This window comes from Mustela putorius, unplaced genomic scaffold (assembly GCF_011764305.1).
Source record: "Mustela putorius furo isolate JIRA1106 unplaced genomic scaffold, ASM1176430v1.1 tig00003834_pilon_pilon_pilon, whole genome shotgun sequence".
Taxonomy (NCBI): domain Eukaryota; kingdom Metazoa; phylum Chordata; class Mammalia; order Carnivora; family Mustelidae; genus Mustela; species Mustela putorius.
This window is the reverse complement of record NW_025421987.1, coordinates 130,445,145-130,463,930: the sequence shown is the minus strand read 5'-3', so window position 1 is coordinate 130,463,930 and position 18,786 is coordinate 130,445,145. Positions and strand designations below refer to the sequence as shown.

Sequence of the window (18,786 nt, the reverse complement as noted above, 5' to 3'; positions counted from 1 at the left end):
TGCCTACTTTATCTATGTTTTCAAATTCATTGGCATAAAGCTATTTGTAATATTGCCTCATTATCATCCTAATGTTGGTAAGATCTGTGATTATATCCTCTTTTCCAAAATTGATAGTCTTCATTCATGCTTTTTTTTTCTTCATTAATTAGCTAGGAGTTTATCAATTGTATTAATCTCAAAGTACCAACTTTTGACTCATATTCCATGGATTTGCTTTTTCTACATATCAATATGCTCTGGAGAGCTTTCCAAATTAGTGCTGTCATGGAATTTCATATTATGGGGGTACCAGAATTTATTTAATCATGGGCATTCTTACTAATTTTGTTTCTTTTCTTTCCTTCTATTAGAGTAACTGAAGGAAACATCATTTTATATATCTTTATGTGCACATGAGAAAGGATTGATTCCCAGAAATTAAGTTGCTGGGTCAGAGAGTTAATTTTACATTTTCAGATAGGTAACTTCCAAATCATTTTCCAAATGGCTATATCAACTTGCACTCCCGTGTACTGGGTAAATGTATTCCCCATTGTTCCAGGTTCTTGCCAATACCTAGTATCATGAACTCTTTTCATTTATGTCATCATGGTTTGAATTTCCATTTCCTTGATCACAGGTGAGTATAAGCATTTTGTGCCTATTTATGGCTTGAGAGTTTTCTCTTTTGAGGAGGATTTTTAAACTCTATTTTCTACTTTTTTATTATTTAATTTTTCTTTATATATTGAAATTATTAAATCTAGGTCTGTTTCAAATTTTTGCATTTTGTTCTATTGTGTCTTTTTTCACACAGAGGTTTTATATTTTGATGTGGTAGTATTACTCACTTCTTTCCTTTATGGCCTAGCATTTGAATCTTGCCAAAGGAGGCCTTTTATCTGCTTCTCAAGAGTTCAATTGATATTCATTGACTAGTCAGAGCCTTGTGTCTCTGGAGAGCAATTCTACTAGGAGTTCTAGAATCCAGCCCTTAAGGGACAATACCCCTCTTTCCCCACCCTACTGTGGTAGAGCTCTTAATTCCCAGGCCTTTACTACAAATTTTAACATCATAACATCAGCCCTCTCATCAAACCCTTCCTTCCATACAATCTTGAAAACAACTTGGAACCACAGAACACCAGAAGGAATCCAGTTTCAAATTCTCATTTTTATAGCTGAGGAGTAGATGATCGAAACCTTCTTGTCCAACATGGTAACCATTAACCACATGTGGATTTTTATTTTTTTATTTTTTTTAAGATTTTATATATTTAATTGACAGACAGAGATCACAACTAGGTAGAGAGGCAGGCAGAGAGAGAGAGGAGGAAGCAGGCTCCCTCCTAAGCAGAGAGCCTGATGTGGGGCTCGATCCCAGGACCCTGGGATCATGACCTGAGCTGAAGGCAGCGGCTTTAACCCACGGAGCCACCCAGGTGCCCCCACATGTGGATTTTTAAGTTCAAGTTAATTAAAATAAATTAATTAAGATTAAAAAATTCAGTCACACTAGACACATTTCAAATGCTCTATATGACTCATGGCTAATTTACTGAACAGTGGGATTTAGATAATTTTCATCATTGCATAAAGTTCCAGCGGTTGTGCTAGAGCTTTGTTATTTAAAGGGTGGTGTGCAAGGATGCCTGGGTGGCTCAGTCATGATCCTTGGATCCTGGAATTGAGCCCCACATCATGCTCCCTGCTCTGTGGGAAGCCTGTTCTCCCTCTTCCACGCCTCCTGCTTGTGTTCCCTCTCTCTGTCAAAAAATAAAATCTTTTTTTAAAAGGGGGGGGTGATGTGTAAGACCACAGGCATCACTGGGAGCTGATTAGAAATAGAGAGTCTCTATTAATTAATAATTAGGTCCCATACCAGACCCACAGAATTGGAATCTGCAACTTAGCAATATCCCCAAGAAGTCTGCATGCAGATTAGACTCGGAGAAGCCCTCATCATGTGATTTTTCCCCCCAAGGTCATACAGTTGGTGTCTGGGCCCTTCCCTTGATCCAAGTATCATTTTTCCTTACTATCCCTTTTCCTCCCCCTCTCCTTCCCCTTCCTTCTCCTTCTTCTTCATTTTATTTATTTATTTATTTTAGAGATTGAGCAAGAAAGAGAGAGGTCCTGCACACAGAGTGGGTAGGCAGGGTGGGGAGAAGGGCAGAGTGAAAGGAAGAGAGAGAATCTCAGGCAAATCCCACACTGAGAATAGAGCCCAACATAGGGCTTGGTCTCATGCCTTGAGATCATGACATGAGCCAACATCAAGAGTTGGATGTTTAACCAACTGGGCCACCCAGGTGCCCCATCCCATGTCTTTATTATCTCCCTACTATACTTACTTTCTCAATTTGTTTAGTTACAGCACTTTATAACCATTTATAGGTCAGTCAAGCCATTGAAGCCCTAGAAAACCCTCCATGTTTCAGCCTCATTCTGATTCACAGACTTCTGATAAAGGCCCAGATCCCTACGATGACACTTTCCCTAGAAAAAATCCTTCTTGGGATTAAAGCCGACCTTGGAACCAGCAGGGCACCAATCATCAATCTGTGTGGTACACTTAGCTTTGATGATATAACAGCTGCATTTAGTTTTTTGGACTCCACAGCCCGGGCCTGCAGAGCAGACCATGTACTTGCCTTAAAAGTGTCACAACCTGACTATCCGACTGGAGAGTCAAAGTAAGTCCTGATGACTTTTCAAAATAAGCACTCTCATTCAAGGTAATTGGATGGTAGGTCACTATTTAGAAGATTTAGGAGATTTAGAAATAGCACCAGGTTGTCCTGGAACTTTGAGAGAGCTGGTCTCAGACCTTTTTAGTACATTGTTTTTCAGCTACTAAAACATAGTGGACTCATAGTGGACATAGTAGATAAGAATGGATGAATAATAGTGAAGGGAAGGGAAAAACTCTTCTCTACCTTCAAGGTCTTCCAACTGGACTTAAATTTATATGAGACAGATTAACAGAAGAAAAAAATCCAGTGGTTTACTACATGTATACAGAGGCCTAATAATGAAACTGAGACCTAAAGAAATGACCAAGGTAGGCAGTTTTTATGCTTTTCAGACAAAGTGACAATATATCTGTGAAGAATTGACAGGATACAGAAAACTTAGCTTCGAAAGCTTCAATTAGTAAGGAATTCTAAGCCGAATTTGGGCTGGGGTTGTAAATTAGTAAAAAGTAGATAGGGTTGTTTATAAAGCCTTCTTGGCTCTAAATTTCCCATCTCTGGCGATAAGGCTGTCTCTTTATGTACATCCTGGTGCACAGAGGGTACCCACCACATGGAGATTTATTTCCTGTTTTCAGGGGACAGAGGAGGGTCTGAGTGTCCTTTCTACATAGCTTCTCTTAAATAACTTTTATTTAAAATAGTCAATATGCTAAAGTAGCCTGCCTTTGGCCCCTGTTGTAGGGAGAGGTATAATTACAAAACTAGGCAGTATCTGATGGCTAAAAGACTTGAAAACGGGTCAAGACTGTTGACATTTATGTTAGTAAATCCCTCTCAAGAACTCTAAGTTAACCTAAACACTGACTTTACATCCCTCCAATATATATACCGCGTGAGGCTAACGGCAGTTGCTGGTTCTGGCCACTATTATAACCCCAGCACATCAGTGAATACTGACTTTAGAGTCTTGAGCCACCTTTTCCCCTAGGCTACCCACCTGGAGGGACTGGCTGGCGGAAGGCCAGAGTTCTCTCCACTGCTGCAGTCCAGTTCGCCAATGCAGCGTCTATCGGATACTATCTTAACTCCTCCAGCGGAGGTCCCAGGGTACTTCCAGAATGCCTGCCTCGTGTCCAGCACTGAGTTAATATTAGCGTTTGATGCATTAACACGGGTATTACTGAAGCCACTTGCTACCTAACATTTCCAGGTGGATCTTACCGGTTCCAGGGTTGACAGCCCCACCCAGCGCCCACACGGGATCGCGCCAGACATTAGGGCGCACGCGCAGCTGGTGAATGTGGGTGGAGAGTGCTGGGCACGCGCGCGCGCGGCCGCGCGGCCCTGTCGTGCAAGTGGGAGGGCAACGCATGCGCGGGCGGCGGTGGCCTTAAGGGCGGCGGAGGCTCTCGCTGTCCCAGTCGGCCTGTCAGCCGGCTTGGAGGCGCGGTACGGCGCTCGCGCGGTGACGGCGGCCATGGCGGCGGAGGAGGAGGAAGTGGACTCGGCGGACACCTGCGAGAGGTGAGTGCGGCCACGACTTCGGGGTTCAGGATCGCTCCTTCCACAGGGGCCCAGGTCGGGCCGGGCGGCGTAGCCGAGGATCGTACCCCGGCCTGCCCTCTCTGTCGTCCGGCCCGGCGTGAGACCGCGCTGCGCCCCGAGGACGCCCCGGCCTGGCTCTGTCCCTGCCGGGCGTGGGAAGGGTGTGAATCCTACCCGGCCGCGCCGCAGGACCTCCGCGCGGAGGGGCCGCGGTGATGTTGTGTAAGCGTCTCCGCGGCTGGGCGGCAAGGGTGGCCCGGCACCCGCCCCCGGCTCGTCATCCGGGGACTCCTCGGACCCGCGTGCCCCAGGACAGCTGGCAGGCGGTGACCGGCCGTCCTCACACCTGCCTCGAGCCAGGGGAAACGGCTCAGTCATTCGTGCATTTCGGAGCGCGGCTTCTGGCTGCAGGTGCGCCCTGTTCTCCGTCCAGCCCGGAACGAGAACGAATGCGCCGCCAGGGCAGAACCTCCCGAGCCTGGGGGAAGGGGTGGCGCTTCCCCTGGGCTGCAGGAGATGGAGAACCCAAAATCGTCCTGGAAAGTGCAGGAGATTGGGGGGTGTCGGGGAGAGGAGAAGTGTAGCGAGAGGAAAAGAGGTTTGAGGGCATGGGTATACAACTTTGGGTTTCAGAAAGCGTTTAATTTATAGAAACTTAGTAGAATGAATGTTAACACTATGTGGACAGCAGGTTCAGCATTAATAATCTTTCAGCGATCTTCCTTTGTTTCTAAGTGTTGTGGTGTTACCAGAGAAGTGGGTGTGTTTGCGCCTCAGAACACATGTATATGTAGAAAACTTTATGGAATTTGGAGGACAGATGTCCAACGTGAAACTTTTTGATACACAGACATACTAAATTTAAATTATTCTCTTCCAACTGTAGCTAGAAACTTCGTGCCCTTGTCAGTAGACAGGTAACAATTAGTGGAAAAATTCAATTATGAATATTATTGCCATGTTTCTCAAGGCTTGTCATTTCCTTTGGAAATTAAACTTTTATGTTTCTGTATATATGTTTAATATTTTGATAATTCTACTTAAGATGTCTGGAGAAACTTGCATATGAAACATAACCTAAATGATAAAGGTAATATGGAGTACTATGAAGACAGTTGTATTTGGAAAGATAGGGAGAAGGGGTGAGATGATAGTTTCGAAATACTAGAAACTAGGTTCTTCCTTTGAAGTTTGTTTTCATTATGAATGGGTCCATTGTTTTGGTTTGTTGATAAACTTCCTTGTTGAGGTAAGATGGGGAATGTCCTCATGTGGACACAAGTAGGAACTTAACTGGTAGCTTGTTCCCACCTAGTTTGTCATAACACTTTTTTATCTTTCTGAAACTGCTTTTAGGTGGTCTTTTTGGTCACCACATTTTTGTAGGGCCTGGGAGTCCAGGGCATGACTGAGAAAGGAATTTGTGGATGGGGTGATGTCCCCAGGTCATTGAGGACAGACTATAAAATATCTTTAGCAGCTGAGCAGCCATAGTCCCATGACAGAGGTGGGCATCCTTGGTACTCTTGGCAGTGTACTTAAGCAATATCCAGTGTGCATACTAGTGTAGTCTTTTGAACTGTATCAAGAAGACGAGCAAGTACCTGTCCTCCGAGGTGTTGCCTAAATGTGTTTGTATTAAACCTAAGATCAACCCTGTGTGCAGAGTATTTCTGTCCATTTTTCATTTGCAATGGCAACTGAAAGGGCTACCAGGAGCCCACTAGTGAGTGGCAGAGCTGAATTGGAGCTCCCCAGATGTCTAGCTTTAGTTTAATATCCTCTGCCATATCACGAGTCCTTCTTGGTAGAACTGGGACTCATGAGGGATGTTTGGTTCTTGTCTCTTTTGCTTACTCTTTTAACACTGTTACTTAATCCTTGCATTGATACAGAGCTTTTTTTTTTTTTTTTTTAAATTTGGTTAATCAACTGGAATTATGCCAAGAGCCATTAGAGGTTGTGAGAAAATAGGTCTTGTATCAAGTTCTTGATCTTTAAGACACTTCAGGTTTAGATGGGGAATTGACATTAACAAAGGAAACAATTATAAAACCGCTGAGGAAGGCTTTTGGGCACATATGAATCTTGTTTTTTTCTTTGTGATTTTCTCAGTGAAGACAGGCATGCCTGGAAGCCGTTTGGCTTTCAACATCTAACCCTTTTCGTTGCAAGACAGTTGAGAAAGCTAAATGTGACAAGAGTAGGGAAGACTTGTGTGAATTGCTGCAAGGTTGTCCCAAAGAAGGATTAAGTTGAATGATCTGTTGAGTTTAGAGGAAAGCTGTGACAGAATTGCTCAGCTGCAGAGCAGATAGTAAAATAGGTGGTTCCTATTGGTGTGTTGGAGTTGGCTTGTACTAGCAACCATTGCTAAACTTTCAAGAATTTTGCCAACTCTAGCAGCTTGAAACTAGCCATGGTGGTAGTATTTGATATAGATACTATATTATATTTATATTGATATCATAAGATTCTACAAGTAAAGGTTTTTTTTTCTCCCCTTCTCCAGTGGGTTTACCAGCCACCTACTGGATTTACATTAGAATTTGACTACAGTCCTTTGCCTTGGAGATAAGATAGTGGATTTTGCCTTTTTTTTAAAGATTTTATTTATTTATGTGACAGAGATCACAAGTAGGCAGAGAGGTAGGCAGAGAGAGAGAAGGAAACAGGCTTTCTGCTGAGCAGAGAGCCCGACGTGGGGCTTGGTTCTAATCAGGACCTGAGGCGAAGGCAGAGGCTTTAACCCACTGAGCCACCCAGGCGCCCCTGGATTTTGCCATTTTTAAAAGACCGCTAAGATCAATGACTCTCTTTTTGCCATCTCTCCTTCCCAAATCCTTGCTTCCCAACTTCTTAAGAATCAGTGCAGTTCTCAATATTTTTTTTTTCTGGGTACTTCTCTTCCTTGGGTTTTTTCAGTATTTGACACTGTAAAGTTAGCTTCTCCTTATTGAAATTCTTACCAGACATTATAGCTCTTAAGACATTTTGCTTCATGCCTTAGCCTCAGATCAATAGTCACTTTTATTAGGTTTTCTTATTTTTTCATTCTTTAAATGTCACAATTCTCCAAGATTCTACTTCTTCTTTCATCTGTGTTTTCATATTTTGTCTTCTTCACTTATACTCTTTGAAGCATCTTTTCTGTGGAGAGAACTAAAATCTTATTCTCATGATGGAGCCCTTTTCAGAAATCCGGTGATGTTTCTAATTGTGTGCCAGATGTTTGCACTTTATTCCTCAAATGTAAAACGTGCAGACTTGGATGTCATTTTCACTTTCTTCCCCTGAACTAAACAATACAAAGAGTCCAGTTTTTGCCCTTAGCTATTTTCATTAGGGTGCTTATATTCTTCTGGTTATCTGGGTTCAGAACTGTGGCCTGATTTTTCACTGCCCACCTCCATCTTCATGGCCCTGAATACCAAATCTACCAAGTCCAGTAGATTCTAAGTACATCAGCTTTCCATTTCCAGTGTCTCCTGGAAATCACCTCGTTCTGACCCTACATATTCCCTTTTCTGGTTTATAACAGGCTTTATTTATTTATTTATTTTTCAAGATTTTATTTCTCTGAGAGAGAGAGTGTGTGCTAGAGCGCAAGTAGGGGGAGCTGGAGCCAGAGAAGCAGGGAGCCCAGTGTGGGGCTCCATCCCAGGACCATGAGATTATGACCTGAGCCAAAGGTAAATGCTTAACCAACTGAGCCACCCAGATACTCCTATAGCAGACTTTAATAACCCATTTAAAATAACATAAATAACATAGGAACCCAAAGTTCCTATGCTTTCAGCATAGCTTATTTCATCAGTTACTTTTCTCTCCCTAAGAGGCACAGTCTTGTTTTTGGCAGCTACACACAGTGGCTTTATTACAGATGCTCAGCCTGACTTAAAGCCCTTTGTAGGCAGCTTGGCTCTTATCTGCCTTTGGAGTTTTATTTCCTCTCTGTGCCCTGGGCTCTGGCCAACTTTCATTGTTTCCCAAACATGTTCTTTGCTCATCTTTTTTCCCTTATCTTGATTCACATGGTTTTCTTTGACCCAAAACAGATTGTGATCTCCCTTCTCTGAAGGCCTATAGTATTTTCCTAAGTTTTCTTTATGGCACTTATACCATGTTTTGTAGTGTAGTTACTTGTTTTGTCAGCCCATTGGGGTCAAAGCTTTTGTCTTACTCAAATGTCTGGTAAAGCCTGAATGGGTTTCATAAATAGTAAACTTCAATAAATGTTTATTGAATTAAACAGTTCAATATGGTAAATTTATGCTGACACAAACATTAAGATAAAAAACCTAGTTATTATATATTTTGCAGCTTTATAACCTGATATTTTTCACCCTAAGATATTCAAAGAACATCAAAAGATGTTCTTTGATACACTCAATAAGAATTCAAAGTTTGAATGTGACGAGGACAACAACTAAGATCATAAGCTTAAGTTATATTGGGAGGTTAGTAATATTCTACTTCTTGATCTTGGGTGAAACAACTCATACTTCTTTGTTTTGCCTGTTCTTCAAAATGCCAGCAAATGGAGATTTCAGGCTTGTGAGGAAGAACTTAAACAAATGTAAAGTCCCAGTCCACTTAATAAAAACAACACTGGATAATACATTTGAGAATTACAGATGACTCTGAATGGAGTCCTTAAGGATTTGACTTATTTGTAATAGCCATTCAGAAATATTATATTGTTAGGTTTTTAGTCTAACCTCTTTGTTCTATAATTCCTCATTCCTGATTGTGAATCGTAAAGAATTATGTGGAAAGATGATTTTATTAGAAGTTATTATTCAGTTTGAGACTTGGGATTTTTAGTTTTTATCTAGTAGATAAACTTACTGTAGAAGTAACATGAAATGCCACTTGGATTTGTTAAGCAGTGTAAATCTAAAAGTACACCTGTAGTTTTCTTTTAAATGTGTTTGGTGCTGTGTCTGACTCCAGGATGGTTTGTTTACTGTATGAGAGAAGGTAGGAGACGACTGGGGAGAAAATATCACCAGCACATAACTGTGTCTAAAATACTGATTCTCCAACTCTGGGTCTTTCATAGTTACAGGTTAGAAATATAGGGGTAAAAAGTTAAAGAATGTGAATTAGTGTGTTATAGTATATTAGAGGGCTTGACTGACCTAATGGTTAGTGATAATTCAAATCATGTGAGCTATTATTTATTTAAAATGAAAGGGCATGATAGGATTTCCCATTACCCAGGAAAGGCCCTTATTTGCAAAAGTGTTGTAATGTCTTGTTTGAAAGTTGTTAATCATTCATTGGTTGAGGAATTATTTCAGAAGAATATGGATATTCATACCTCTCTTCAATTTGGATTTTTACAAAAGAAACAAAACCTCATAGTTTCTCTAAATGAGAGAGACTACTATACTTAGAGTAGGATAGAGAGCAGTAATAACTTTTCTGTCTTGATAGTACGAGTATAGAGATGGAGGCCATTTAAAAAAAAATTGTAATATAATGAAATCCTCTTTACTTATAACCTAATTAGAAATGTTATTTAAGTGGCCAACAGTGTGTGGAAATTGGCCAGACTTTTGTATATTTTCTTCAGAAATCTTTGAAACCTGTTTCACAATATTTATAGATTGTGCAATTCAGGTTTGGTAATACTATAGATAGTCAGCTATGTCTAAGAGAACAAAACAGGGATTACAAGGAAACTTAAATGTTGATGGAAGTAGGGTATAAGTACAATGCTATTTTATTTTATTTATTTATTATTTTAAAGACTTTACTTATTTATTTTACAGAGAGAGAGAAGGGGAACATAACAAGCCGGAGGAGTGTGAGAAGGAGAAGCAGGCTTCCTGTTGAGCAGGGAACGCAATGTGGGGCTGGATCCTAGGACCCTGGGATCATGACCTGAGCCAAAGGCAGATGCTTAAGGACTGAGCCACCCAGGCACCTGAGTACAATGTTATTAAAAAAAAAAAAAAAAAAAAAAATAAAGATTAGGTAAGTAGGATAGAGAGCAGTAATAACTTTTCTGTCTTGATAGTACGAGTATAAAGATGGAGGCCATTTAAAAAAAGATTGGCTCAGGTCATGATTCTGGGGTCATGGGACCAGGACCCGTGTTGTATTCCTTGTTCAGAGGGCTGCCTGCCGCTCCCCCTGCTTGTTCTCTCTCTCTATGATAAATAAATAAAATCCTTTAAAAAAAAAAAAAGATTAGGTAGAAAGTTAAGAGAAAAAATTCAGTGTTTTATCGCTCGAACTCAGGATGTTTAAAATCAGATTCTTAAGTTAATAAATTCTGTTAATGTTGAGCACATCTTTTTTTGTCTTTCCTTAGAATGCCACCTCTAGTGTAGTCTTTCAAGGTTTTTTTTTTTTCTTTTAACTTGGAAGTCTGCTCACTAAAAAGATTCTTTCTTTATATTTATTACAGAGTTATAAAGCAAGATTCCTTGTACCTTTTTTATTTTTTTTAATAGATGCTTTAGGGCTTAGATCCTCAGCCTTGCTGAGAGTTAAGTGCTCAGCTGATGTGTCTGCGTAGAAAACCTTTTGGTGCACTTTTTGATACGTCTTCTGTTGTCTTAAACAGATGTAGTCCCTATGGTGAATGGCTTTTTCTTTATATTGCCATTGACATTTGGGTTGCTTCCCAAGTTAGGGCTTCAGTAGTGGATGATGGTGTTTATTGATTATCTGTTTAAATAAAAGAGGGAAATTGAGTTTTGCTTTTCTGTTTATGTTTCAAAGCTGTGAGGAGGAAGCCCTGTATTTTGTTTACTGTTTTGTTTCCTTGTTTACTGTTTTATAGCTGGGCCACATGAACTTAATTTTTACTTTAGATTTTGTGACCTTAGAAGAATGGCTGGATATCTGACAAGCTTCAGTCTTGGGTTCTTAGTTTCAGTCTTCCGCACATTAAGCCTAGAACAACACCGGAGGACATAGGAGATTTTGTGGAAGGGGCAGAGGGTCTCTTTGAAGACAAGTTTAATTACCTGGAAGACAGGAGATGAGGCTGAATGGGTGTTTTGGAGGGTTGAAGCAATAGATGTTGCAAGCTCAACGGTGGGAATTTGAGAACAAAGGGTAATCAAGTGAAGAACAAAAAAGATAGACTGCAGCTTTCCTTTCACTATTTAAAAATGTTTCCTTGAGCCAGTTATGTGTGTGGGACTCAATTAGATAGAGTATCTCTAAGAAAGAAGTAGAAGACAGTTTCTCTAAAACATTTTATCTGGTTTAGGCAAAGGTGATTAGACAGAAATATTATCAAGGCTTAGGAGAAGAGAGGAATCTCTACAATTCCATTGAGTGAAAATAAAATATTTTACTATTCTTTGTTTATGGATTTTTTCAGTTTAAATATACTTCAGAAAAACTCCACTTAAAAACAATTATCTGCTTTGATGAAAAAGTTGCTGAGAAAACCTGAAGAGGGTTAGTGGCTCTTGTGGTTGTAGAGCCCTGATTTTTAGTGTAATGCACTAGGCTTGCAAACATAAAAACATTATTTTGCATTTTCTCTTTGCTCTAAGCCTATCACTAGGAGGCAAAAATGAGTGGACAAGATATCCTATCCTTTGAAAATTGGTTTTGTGAGGAGGGTAGGCATAATTCCTATTGCAGGCTGTTATATAACGTTTTAAACTTGAGGACCTGTACTTAGTAGGTATTCAGAAAATGTAATTTTTTTTTAAAGACTGAAATGAAGATTGCATTTGTGTTTTCTTTGCCCCAACCTGATGGCAGTTGGAGCAATAGTAGACTATAGTTCATTTGACTTTTTGTTTTGTTTTGATTTTTTTTTGGGGGGGGGGTACTGACCTCTGATTCTCTCTGGCAAAGAACTGTGCTATGATTTGAGGGCTATTTAAGAAAACTGATGAGACTGAGTTGTAAGTAACTTCCTCTTGGTACTAGCTCATATTTTTGTGACCTAACATAGACTTCGATGACCATTCCTGGTCAATGACAAAACAGCTTCAACTTAATAATGTTTACTTTTTAAATTTTAAGCTCTAAAGATCATGAGATTCTTTTAACTGCTTGTTAACAGTGTTTTTTTTTTAACAATTTTTTAAACAATTTTTGAACAATTTTAAACAATTGTTGAATGATTGAAAAACTCATTGCTAAAACCTTGAATTGTTTTTCCTTGATAATTTATAGCTTTATATATTTACAAATAGACTACTAATAATGTTTGTTTCTATTATGTTTTTACCTTGATAATAAGTTATATGAAACATTTGTGGGGGATGCCTGGGGTAGTAAACTCTGATCTTGTTAATGTAGAATGTTTGAAACTAACACAGAGAACACTTGGAATGGAGCCTGGTTATAATGCAGGCTATTATGTATCTTTTTTTCCATGCAGGCCTAAATTAGAATGTGACTTTGTCCTGTGACTTTATCCTGTAGGTCATGATAGCCCCTCACATATTTTAAGGAAAGTAGTCACCTGAGAAAAAAGGTCTTTGATGTCACTTGGAATTGGATTTAAATCTCTACTTATATCATTTCCTTACTACCTTGATACTCTTGGATCTGGTGCTTAACATTTTTTTTTTTTTTTTTTATTTTAAACTTTTACATTTTCTTTTTTTTTTTTTTTTTTTTTTTTTTTTTTTTTTTTAATTTTTTATTTTTTATAAACATATATTTTTATCCCCTGGGGTACAGGTCTGTGAATCACCAGGCTTACACACTTCACAGCACTTTTTTAAACCCTTTCAGATCTACAAAATGTGAGTGACTTGGATTGAGAATACCCTGTATTGTGAATGACTTAATCATTCTGCAAAACACTTATCAAGCAGCTCTTCTACCTAATGCCCAGAGAAGTTCTATAAGCAGGCAAATGTAGGATGAGCCTACAAAGCTTAGAAAAGCTGGTTGTTAGAGCCACCCATCCAAACTTAGCACAGTTCTCTACTCACACCTATTCTTATTTATGTATTTTCTATGGTTATTACTGACTCAGAAACCTAGGAATCCTCTATTACACTTTTTTTCTATCCAACCAGTTATCAAATCCAACCTGTTTTACTTTTTTCTTTTTTAGCATAAAATTGTATTATGATGAAATGCTTAAATTTTAAGTGTTCATTTGCTGAATTATATAATCCAATCACCTGTTAAGATAAAGAATGTCACTATCATCCCAGAAGATTCTCTTAATACTCAAGTGATCCACTTGTAACTCATTGTAGCCAGTACATTCAGATGAAGCAAAAACTTCATTTATAACATCAATGTATAATAATATGCATTGGTGAACACAGAGTTCTTACTGTTAAGGATCATACAGTTGGGTAAGGATATTGGTGAGTAAATAAGAATGTTGTAATACAACTTGAAAAGAGAATCGATCTTGAGAATTGGGTGATATCCTGCTATCCTGATCTAATCCAGTTTGGGTATATTGGGAAGGGGGAGTGAAATCTAATCCGAGGTTGGTGAGAGGTATAATGGATCATGAAGAGAAGGGGAGATGCATATTCCAAGGATATTCAGCACCAGGAAGTGAGAGAATAGGGAATATTGTATAGCTAGAAAACAGAGACAAAAAGGATACTTAGAGTGTCAAGTAAAAGGTTAGAATAGGGCTGAGATTCCTATTGAAGGTCAGCTAGAAGTAGCCTTACCTTTGAAGTAAGGAGTCAGGCAAAATGACAACTCTATGTCAATTTCTATTTCTGAAGTACTTTTTTAAAAAATATTTTATTTATTTATTTGACAGATCACAAGTAGGCAGAGGTTGGGGAAGGGGATGCAGGGAGCCCAATAGATGCCAGGGCTCGATCCCAGGACCCTGAGATCATGACCTGAGCCAAAAGCAGAAGCTTAACCCACTGAGCCACCCAGGTGCCCCTCTATTTCCAAAGTACTTCTGAACCTTAGTTAAAACTCTTTTTTTAGGAATTACTAATTAATGCCATATAATTTTAGTGAATTGTTTTGTTGTCATCAGTATAATGTCAATTACCATTTGTTGGATGTTTAAATATTTTATCTTGGAACACACTCCATGATTCATATTTGTGGTAGTCATCCCCAAAGATAATAGTTTCCAAAGCTGAGTCCATTTTCTAGTCCTTAGAACCTGTGTTTGTTTTGGGTTTTTTTTTTTTTTTTTAAAGATTTTATCTATTTATTTGACAGAGAGAGACCTAGCAAGAGAGGAAACATAAGCAAAGGGGGTGGGAAAGGGAGAAGCAACCTCCTTGCCTAGCAGGGATCCTGGCACGGGGCTTGATCCAGGACCCTGAGATCATGACCCAACCTGAAAGCTCAACCAACTGAGCCACCCAGGTGCCCAGAGTGTTACTTTACATGGCAGAGATTTTGCAAACTTCCAGTTTAACCAATTGAATTAGAAACTGAGATGGGGGCACCTGGATGGCTCAGTTGGTTAAGCAACTGCCTTCAGCTCAGGTCATGATCCTGGAGTCCTGGGATCAAGCCCCACATTGTGTGTGGGGGGATGGTCCCTGCTCAGCAGGGACTCTGCTTCTCCCTCTAACCTCTTCCCTCTCATGTTCTCTCTCTCTTAAATAAATAAAATCTAAAAAAAAAATAAGAAACTGTGAGATGATCCTGGGTTATCTGGGTGGGCCCTAAATGCAAGCACTAGTGATTCTATAAGTGAGAGACAGAGGGAGATTGCAAACAGGCAGGAGAGGAGAAGTCATACAGAAGACAATGTGGTAATGGACACAGATAACTGGAGTGACCCTGCCACAGATAAAGAATACCAGCAGTCACCAGAACCAATAAAAGGGCAAGGAATAGATTTTCCCCAGAGCCTCTATTGGGAGTGTGGCCCTTAATAAATTTCTGTTGCTATGAAGTTTGTGGTAATTTTTAGAACAGCCATTAGAAACAATGTGTCTGTTATCTCAGAACATACATTATGAATTTCCTTATGTGCATGTGCTCCTGCCCTTTCCTTCACTGGGGATGGCTGAACTGCCACTCTACCTTTTGAAATAATCCCATTCATTTTATGTAGATCTAGCTCAAAAACAACTCCCTGATGCTCTCAAGAAGAACTAATTACTCTTACCTCTGTTTGATAACTGATGTCCCGAATGACAGTAAGTGCCCAATAAATACTTGTGGAATGAATTAATTCCATCATGTAATTATAGTTGTTTCCTCCATTAGATCCTGTCCCCTTTCATATAACATTGTATAAGTTGAAGGCATACAACCATGTTGATTTGATACATTTATATATACTTGTTATATGCTGCAGTATGGTTATGATTTAGCTAACACCTCTATCACATCATGTAATTACCATTTCTTTTTTGTGGTGAGAACATTTAAGATCTAGTCTCTTAGTTTTGAAGTATACAGTGTTATTGACCATAATCATGCTGTGCTCTGGATCTCCAGAACTTACTCCTTGTCTAGTTGTAAGTTTGTATCTTTTAGCCTGGTTGATTTTTAAATATTCCTTGGCCTTATTCTCTTGTCTCCATCCCTGTTGCCAAAGTGGGTCAAGGCCATACCTCACATCTGAAACCTATAGTAGTTTGTCTTTCTTCCTCCTCTGATTTTCTCTTTCATCAGAAAGCTTTCACTTTAAATACTCTTGGTCAGGTGCTAAGGCCCTTGCTGTCAGATAAGTGCTGGAGCTCCACATGAACCCAGATTGTTAGGATAAGCCTGTAGTCTGCTGCCACCAGGCCAGGAGTTATATGCTTATCCTATCCTTGGCTGGCTATGAGCAAAACCTGTCTGTTCCAGCATCCCGTTCCCATACCTTTCTTTGCTCATTGCCTCAAGCTTGATTCCTTGTTCTCTTTTTTAAACTATCTTCTGCCAAAGGCCTTGGTCATTCTTTTCATCTACTATTTGTTGGATCCCAGAGATGTTCACTAACAGTTAACCCAGTCACTCTAGGCAAGTTATACATAGGTCAAACTTCTGCATTTGTATTAGGGGTGCATTCCCACTCTGAACCATGAACTTTGAAGCTTTAAAAAAAAAAAACCCAAACCAATTTCCTTTTTAATAAGATTTATCTTCTCTCAACTTTAAAATTTTATACCTGCTTGTGAGCCTTCCATTTAAGTGAACCCACTCATGGTCTTTACCTTTTCTGCATTTCCACCCTGGTAAGAGGCTTTCTTAAAGTAGGTTGGGATGAATGCCTTTTTTTGTTCTGCCTATTTTTTTTTTTTTTTAATTTCTGCTTGATTACTTGGAGTCTGATTATCCATAAATGTGGATTTTGATATCTACTTGTAGGTTCACAGGCTGAAGTTGAATGTCTGTTCCCCAGTACTTTACCACAATACTTTGTATGTATTAGGTGGATTCTGCCAGATGTAGATAGCTTCACCATCACATAGAGAGTAAGTTTCGTATTTTGCTTTTCTTCAAATGTAACAGTTGGAAGTTGAGAAGAGCATTAACTTATGTCTTTGTATTTTCTTTTTGATGCCCTAGGTCAGGATGGCTAACTGGTTGGCTTCCCACGTGGTGCCCTACATCTACATCACACCTTAAAGAAGCTGAAGAGAAAATTTTAAAATGTAAGGTTTTCTTTTTGTAAGTTGCCTGAGCTGTTTGTTAAGATCACATTGCCCAGAAATTGGAGATAAGATTCTGTGGTGTGTTAGTTTGTTGGCAAAAGTGCTTTTTCCCTGGGGCGCCTGGGTGGCTCAGTGGGTTAAGCCTCTGCCTTCAGCTCAGGTCATGATCTCAGGGTCCTGGGATCGAGTCCCGTATCGGCCTCTCTGCTCAGCAGGGAGCCTGCTTCCCTCTCTCTCTCTGCCTGCCTCTCTGTCTACTTGTGATTTCTGTCAAATAAATAAATAAAATCTTTAAAAAAAAAAAGTGCTTTTTCCCCTTTTCCATGTCATCAACAAGTACAGAAGTGTTGGAAGGCAGGGGTTCTTAAACTTCTGGTCCCTGTTATACTCTTAAATTAGTAAGGGCCTTAAGGAGATTTGTTTATCAGTTATAGCCATGACTCTTTACCAATTAGAAATTAAAACTGAATTATTTGAAGTATGTTAATTTATTCATTTGAAAGTAATAGGAACCCATTATAGGTTAAAATAAATAAGATGTTTTCTAAAAATAACTACTTTTCAAATAGAAATACAGTAAGAAAAGTAGCATTGTTTGCAAATCTCTTTGATTTCTGGCTTAATATAAGACGGCTGGATTCTCATACCTGCTTCTGCATTCAGGCTGTTGGTAGTCACATCTAGTGATCTCTGTAAAACTCTACTGCATACCCATCAAAGAATGAGAGTGAAAAGGTATCTTAGTTTTGACCTCATAAACCGCCTGAAAGGGTCTCAGGGAATCCCCAAAGGCCCCTGACTACAATCTGATAATAGGCTCTAGGTGTTCCAGAATAGGTAGCTTTGTGGAATGGAGCACATACTGGAGTAGAACAAGATAACTTGGTCCAGGCCCAGATATGCAACCAGATGATGTCAGCACCTTGGGTAAGTCACTTTCTCAGTTTCCCATTTGTTATCTGTAAAATGAAGAGGTAGGATGATCCTTAGGGTTCCCTCTGGTTTTAGCTTCCTAGGATTTTTTTAAATTGTGCATTTTAATGGTGTGGAAACCTTTTTACAAAATTTCTTATGAGCAGTGAAATTTACCCAAACTTGTACTGTCGGGGCTATCCTGGCATCTTTGGGTATACTTTTTTTTTTTTTTTTTAAGATTTTATTTATTTATTTGACAGAGAGAGAGATCACAAGTAGGCAGAGAGAAGGAAGCAGGCTCTCTGCTGAGCAGAGAGCCCAATGCGGGGCTCAATCCCAGGACCCTAAGATCATGACCTGAGCTGAAGGCAGAGGCTTAACCCACTGAGCCACCCAGGTGCCTCTTGGTATACTTTTAAGCAATGGTGCTAATTGTGAAATTTTGTTCACAGCAAAATTTGTTTGAGTCCTACACCACTGAAAACAAATAAAGGTTTTTATCTACAAAATTGCGATTATTTCTATTTTCCAGGGAGATTGTTGGACTTGAACCCACACTACCTGGTACCTCATGCCAGGACTTCCTGTCATACCCTGTCACCTCTTTCCTACTAAACTTTGAAGTGACTCAGGATTTCAGTTAGGTGTTCAGTGCAGATACTGCTAGTCCATCCTTAAATTCATGGTTACTTTTTAGGGAAAAGTGAGTCTGACTTCAATCTTCAGTGATTACTCTTCAGCTGTTAGACAAATTCAAGGTATTATTTTGATATTGTCTCCAAAGTTAGAGACCTTCAAATAATGTGTCCCGTGAGCATTGAGTTCCTCTCTAGTTCTAAGAGTGCAAAACCCTTATTTGATGGATGTGAAAAGAGCTAACATGACTTGCCAAAAGACCTTGGCCACAGGTACTTGAGAGTTATCTGAGATAGAACTTCCTACTTAGGTGAAATATATGGTAATTGAGAATTACTTGCTTGAATAAGATGTAAGCTTTTTTTAAGGAATGAGCTAATAAAGGCTAAAATCATATGAATGGATACCAGATAATTTCTAGATTATTTCTGATTTCCTTTAAAATATTCCCCTTCTCAGAAGTAGTGAAG

General features: G+C 39.4%; 1 protein-coding gene across 1 annotated transcript in view; it reads left to right on the top strand.

The window, feature by feature from the left end:
* The first annotated feature begins 3,886 nt into the window (after nucleotides 1–3,886).
* The window catches only part of ABHD5 (abhydrolase domain containing 5, lysophosphatidic acid acyltransferase), a 32,097-nt gene continuing 17,197 nt past the window's right edge, over nucleotides 3,887–18,786 (top strand). The window contains exons 1-2 of the mRNA XM_004774156.3: nucleotides 3,887–4,205; nucleotides 16,680–16,765. Coding sequence (XP_004774213.2) covers nucleotides 4,159–4,205; nucleotides 16,680–16,765 — 133 coding nt within the window. The 5' untranslated portion in view covers nucleotides 3,887–4,158. The remainder of the gene's footprint in view (nucleotides 4,206–16,679; nucleotides 16,766–18,786) is intronic.